Consider the following 4973-nt stretch of genomic DNA (forward strand, 5'->3'; position numbering starts at 1 on the left):
CACTGGGCTACACCCTAGCTGTTTTGATTGGTCCTTTCCACATGGGGTCTCACTAGTTTGCCCAAACAGGAAGCCAATTGGCAATCCTCCTGCCTTGACCTCAAAAGTGCTAGGATTACAGGGCTGCAATGCTCCCCAGGTACCTCCGGAAATCCACGTAGCTAAATTCATGTCAACTGTGTTCCTTTCAAAAAAAATCTGCTTCTACTAATTTTTCTCTGTTGACAAGTCTCCCCTCAGATTGTTCTGATTTCCATCTGCCACTAGCTTTAGAATTCAATTCTTCTTTCAATCCCTTAAATGGTAAAGGGAGTCTGTTGGTTTGACATCTTCTTTGGAAAGTGTTACTCAATTTCCCCCCTTGGACTGAAGTCACTGCATCCCATCATTTTGTGATGTCCTGTTTGTGGTTTTGTTTATGTTCATTCTTTTGTAAGTGCCTTTCGAGTTCTTGGGGGATTGGGTTCCAGCTTGTGTCTAAGTGGCTCGCTGAAGCCTCATGCAGTCCTAGATGGGGCTTACTTAGAGGTGGCTAGATGTAGAGAATGTAATGCTGAGAGGGATTCATGGTGTGATGGCAATGCCAAAAGTGTTATAATCAAGGGTGTGAGTGGCACCCACCCTAAGGAGCCTCAAGAAGATAGAAGAGATGAAGACATAGCTGTGTTCATCCGACAAAGCTTGCATGCTTTGGTACCTTCTGCCCACCATGGAGAGAAATTGCTGTTTCAAGGGTCTGGGGGCTGGAAGTCCAAGGTCAAGTCACCATCAGCTTCTAGTGTGTGCGGAGGGCTGCTTTCTGCTTCATCCATGGCACTGTTTCTGGTTGCCAAGGTAAAACACCCGGAATCCAAAGTGAAACAAAGAGGCAAGGTTGATTGTCGGTCACCGTTTTTAGAGGTTTCAGTTCATAGTTGGTTGGCCTCTCAAAGGGTGCCCCTCCCCCACCATGAGCTATGAGCACATGAGGCTTCGGGGGGACAGCTAGACACAAGCCATTGCAAGCCCCTCCTCTCTGTGTCATGTCATAGTGAGAAGAAAGAACTCTGTGCTTTTCCAGCCCTTCAAAGCACCCTGGTTGCATTCAAGATGGTACACTTCCCAGCCTCATCATTCCCCAAAGACCTCCCCTCCTGATACTCGTCCACCAGGGATGAGGCTAGAGTATGCCAATTTGAGGGAGAGACATAGACATGGAGTCCACTGCAGAACAGTTGTTGGGAGCTGGCTTTTCTGGGATGTTCTCAGGAAGAGAGTATCCCCAATGGGGCCTGAGCACAAACTACGCCCAGAATGGGGGCAAGTCTGTGAGCACCAGAGGCAGATAGGTGTCCTTGAAGTGAAGGTCTTCCACTGAGCCAAATTCTTTGACCTCCCTCCATTTCTGTTTTGCCCTCTTTCTAATGAATCAGGAAAGCTGGACATGGTGGTGTATGCCTGTCTTCTCAGCACCGGGGAGGCCGAGGCAAGGGGAATGCCTCGAGTTCCAGGCCAGCCTGGACACCAAGGGGGAGCCCCTGTCTCAGAAAACCAATGAATAAAGGAGCCATGATTGCTCTTTCCTGGGCTGATGGCACGAATGGGCTGAGAGAACGAATGAAAGTGCATTCTTTCCACTGAACGGCTAGAAAGATGTCTGTGGAGCAGGGCATGTTTGGCACAGTCTTTGAGATGAGATCTCTGTAGGGCAGGCAGGGCACACAGGTGTCCACCTGCACCCTGGCCACCAGGGAGGGATAGAGTCCCAGAGGAAGAACGTGCATTGTGGAGAATTGACAGTATGTGTGGCAGGTGCACTGGTCCAGTGGAGAGGCGTGGCAGGCTTTTACACAGGAGATGAGCGTGGGCGGAGGAGAAGAGCATGAGTGGGATGGAGAAGAAGGGTGTGTGGCTTTAGGATGTGAGCTGGGACCAAACTTTGACCTTGTTGTTTTCCTTGTAGGATCCCACGAAAGAAGACCCACTGCAGTCTTGCAGCAATAGCAGAGAGATGAACCCCGCCGTTGAGACCATTGAGGAAATTGAGGGCTTCCTTCAGGTCTTCTCTGATCCATACAATGAGCACGGGCAAGGCCAGCCCTGGCCCGAGCCACAGCTCGGCATGGCTGCCACTGCTTCTGCTGAAGGCAGCCAGCAGGGCTCAAGCCAGAGCCAAGTGATGCTAGCCTCCATGCCCACAGGAATGATTTCTGCATCCTGTTCTGTTCCTGGGAGGGTCCTCACCCAGAGTTCAGCAGGAGCCCCTGAGGAAGACCTGGATGCGATCCTTCAGGACCTCGTTGAGATTTTTGAGCGCAACCAGCGAGTGACGTCCTGCGAACAGGTCAATCTCACAGCAGCCTACCAGAAGACCCAGGCCATGGGCACCACTGACTGCCAGAGGGCGAATGTCACTGCAAACAAGATGACTGGCTGTGATGCAGGTAGCCAGGTGCAGGACACAAGTGGCCAGAAGACTCTCAAGGACATCCAGATGACAACACTGTGTGGCAGTCAGGTGAATCCCCACAAGGACCACCAAACCCTCTCTGGGGGCCAGGTGACAGCCTCAGGGCTTCATCAGATTGTTTACTGGGGTCCCATGGCAACCTCTCTCGGTGACCAGAGCCAGAGCCTCTACCTGAAGCAGATGACAAACACGTCTAATGATCAGAGCCTCAATGGGGGCCAGAAGATGACCCGGAGCAATGAGCAGATCATCAGTGGGGGCTATCAGCTCTCAGCGGTGCCACGCCCAGAACTCCCAGCCTGGACAGTTTCCCCTGTGATCCTGGAGCAACTCCCACCAAAGCATTGCAACTTACAGACTAAGTGCTCTGCGTTCCTGAAGAAGGCAGACAGGTGGAAATCCTACGTGTGCCCACACCAGGACTGTGGGAAATCTTACACAAGGTCTTCTTACCTCCGGGTCCACCAGCGCACACACAGTGGTGAGTGAGGGGGGCCAGGTCCCGGGGAGGGGCTAGTGGCTACACATGGCTGTGTTTACAAAGCTTTGAGATCAATGCACATTGTTGCCACCTCCAGTGTGGCTGGGGGATGAATCTAGGTCTGCCCATATGATGGGTAAAGGCACTACCACTGAGATATATCTCTAGTTCTTTTTCCTTCTCCTTCCTTCCATTTCCTTCCTTCCTTCCTCTGTCTCTCTCTCTCTCTCTCTCTCTCTCTCTCTCTCTCTCTCTCTCTCTCTCCCCTCTCTCTCTCTGTCTCTGTCTCTGTCTCTCTCTCTCTGTCTCTCTCTCTCTCTCTGTCCTTCAGGTTGCCTCTTTTTCTTTCTGTTCATCCCATTCTTCAGCTCTTCCCCTTCTCTGTCTTCCAGTCTCCTTGCATCTGTCTCTCCCTCTCCCAGTTCAACATCCGGGACATCTGTGATCTGCAGTAGGAGCATGGGCAAGCCCGATCCATGCCCCAGCCACAGCTGTGCATTTCCTTTGTTAGCCTTTCCCTGGTTCTTTGTAAGCTGCCTGCCTCAGCCTCCACCCCAGCCTCACAAGCATCTGTTTGTCTCTGGCTCCCAGGAGAGAAGCCCTATGCATGCAACGAGCAGGGATGCGAGTGGAGATTCAGCCGCTCGGATGAGCTCAAGCGACACATGAAAAGGCACACCGGGGAGCGGCCCTACAAGTGTGAGGCCTGCTCCAAGAGTTTCGCCAGATCTGATCACCTGACACAGCATCAGAGAGTCCACAGAGCATTTCGCCTAGGACTGGAGCCCAGCCGTCTCTGAGGAACCGTGCACTGATACGAAATTCCCCCCGAGCCTTTGCTCTTGTGTTGTACCTGCCACTGCACCGATACATGAGAGATGCTGGATGTTTGTCAGTGCTTTCTTGGAAGTTTCCATCTCTTCTGAAGCCCCCGAGAAATACCTGTGTGTGTTCTCCAGGGTAACTGAGCCATCTACAATGCCCTAGATGCAGAAGCACTCTCCTGTCATTCCCCTCTGTTGGGTGATGCTTTCCATGTGCTGTGAGGCTGAGATTTGGCTCTGAACAGCAGTCAAGACTGTATCATGGCAGCTGTGAATGCCCACAGTGGATGCCAAGAAAAGGAGAGGTGGGAGGTAATGAGGGAGGGAGAGGGGTGTCGCGTCACACTTGGTATGCCAGAGACCAGAACTGTTGCAGAGACACTGGAAGGCCCGCCTGGGCATTGGCCTGTGAACACACTCAGACCAAGGATTCTGGTGGACCAACGCATCCCATATGAGGAGCTCCTATGAAGACCTCTCCCCAGCAACAGTCGCTCTTGCCCAGCAATCATCACCAGCTCCTGAAAGGAGCCTGTGGACCTAATGAATTTCACTCTAGGACAGCTCCAAGAAGTCCTTTGGATCCTTTGGTTTGATTATGCTCCTTTGCTTAGTGATAGTGTCTCAATCATTTCAGTTTCAATAAACAAGTCGTGTATATGTCTGTTTCAATTCCTGCAAAGTATAAATCAGGGTCTGGTTGGCAGTGTTATAATATAGGACAGTTGGATGGGAGCTGCGAGTGTCATGCGGTGTTTGATAACTGACTCCATCCTAGAGGCAGCACTTGTTCCAATGGTGACATCAATGGAATAAACATTTCTGATCCAGCTACTTTCCAGTGTTGATTACTTTCCTGGATTTGTTTCGATCCCATGCCTACTGTACGATGTGGAAATCTAGTGTGCTTCCCCTCAGCTGAGCACGGTGGTGCACACCTGTGATTGCAGCTATTTTTGAGGCTGAGGCAAGAAAACGACAGGTCAAAGTTCAGCCTTGGTAATTTGCTTGTTTGCTGGACTTGGCGTTTGTTTTGGTGAGACGGTCTCCCTCTTGTGCAGGGTGGACTCCAAGTCTCGGTGATCTTCCTGCCTCGACCTCCCAAGGGCTGGGATTCCAACTGTGGACCCCCAAAGCCACTTAGGCTGGGCATTTGAGCATCCCCTTTCTCCCAATCCAAAGGAAAGAAGGGTGATGCTGTTGCTCAGTGAGACAGTGT

General features: G+C 51.5%; 1 protein-coding gene across 1 annotated transcript; it reads left to right on the forward strand.

The window, feature by feature from the left end:
* Positions 1-1855: 1855 nt before the first annotated feature.
* LOC147827164 (uncharacterized) lies at positions 1856-4404 on the forward strand. The gene is made up of 2 exons (XM_087215129.1): positions 1856-2930; positions 3522-4404. The coding sequence occupies exons 1-2, from the start codon at positions 1991-1993 to the stop codon at positions 3728-3730; spliced, it is 1149 nt and encodes a 382-aa protein (XP_087071255.1). The 5' UTR covers positions 1856-1990; the 3' UTR covers positions 3731-4404.
* Positions 4405-4973: the final 569 nt, after the last annotated feature.

Source organism: Heterocephalus glaber, unplaced genomic scaffold, assembly GCF_053883595.1.
Source record: "Heterocephalus glaber isolate CG9 unplaced genomic scaffold, H.glaber_assembly_v1.0 deba00001452, whole genome shotgun sequence".
NCBI classification, from domain to species: Eukaryota; Metazoa; Chordata; class Mammalia; order Rodentia; family Bathyergidae; genus Heterocephalus; species Heterocephalus glaber.

Coding starts and splice junctions, on each gene's coding strand:
- LOC147827164 (XM_087215129.1), top strand. CDS start 1,991: ATGAACCCCGCCGTTGAGACCATTGAGGAAATTGAGGGCTTCCTTCAG. Junction 2,931..3,521: donor CCACCAGCGCACACACAGTG/GTGAGTGAGGGG, acceptor TCTGGCTCCCAG/GAGAGAAGCCCTATGCATGC.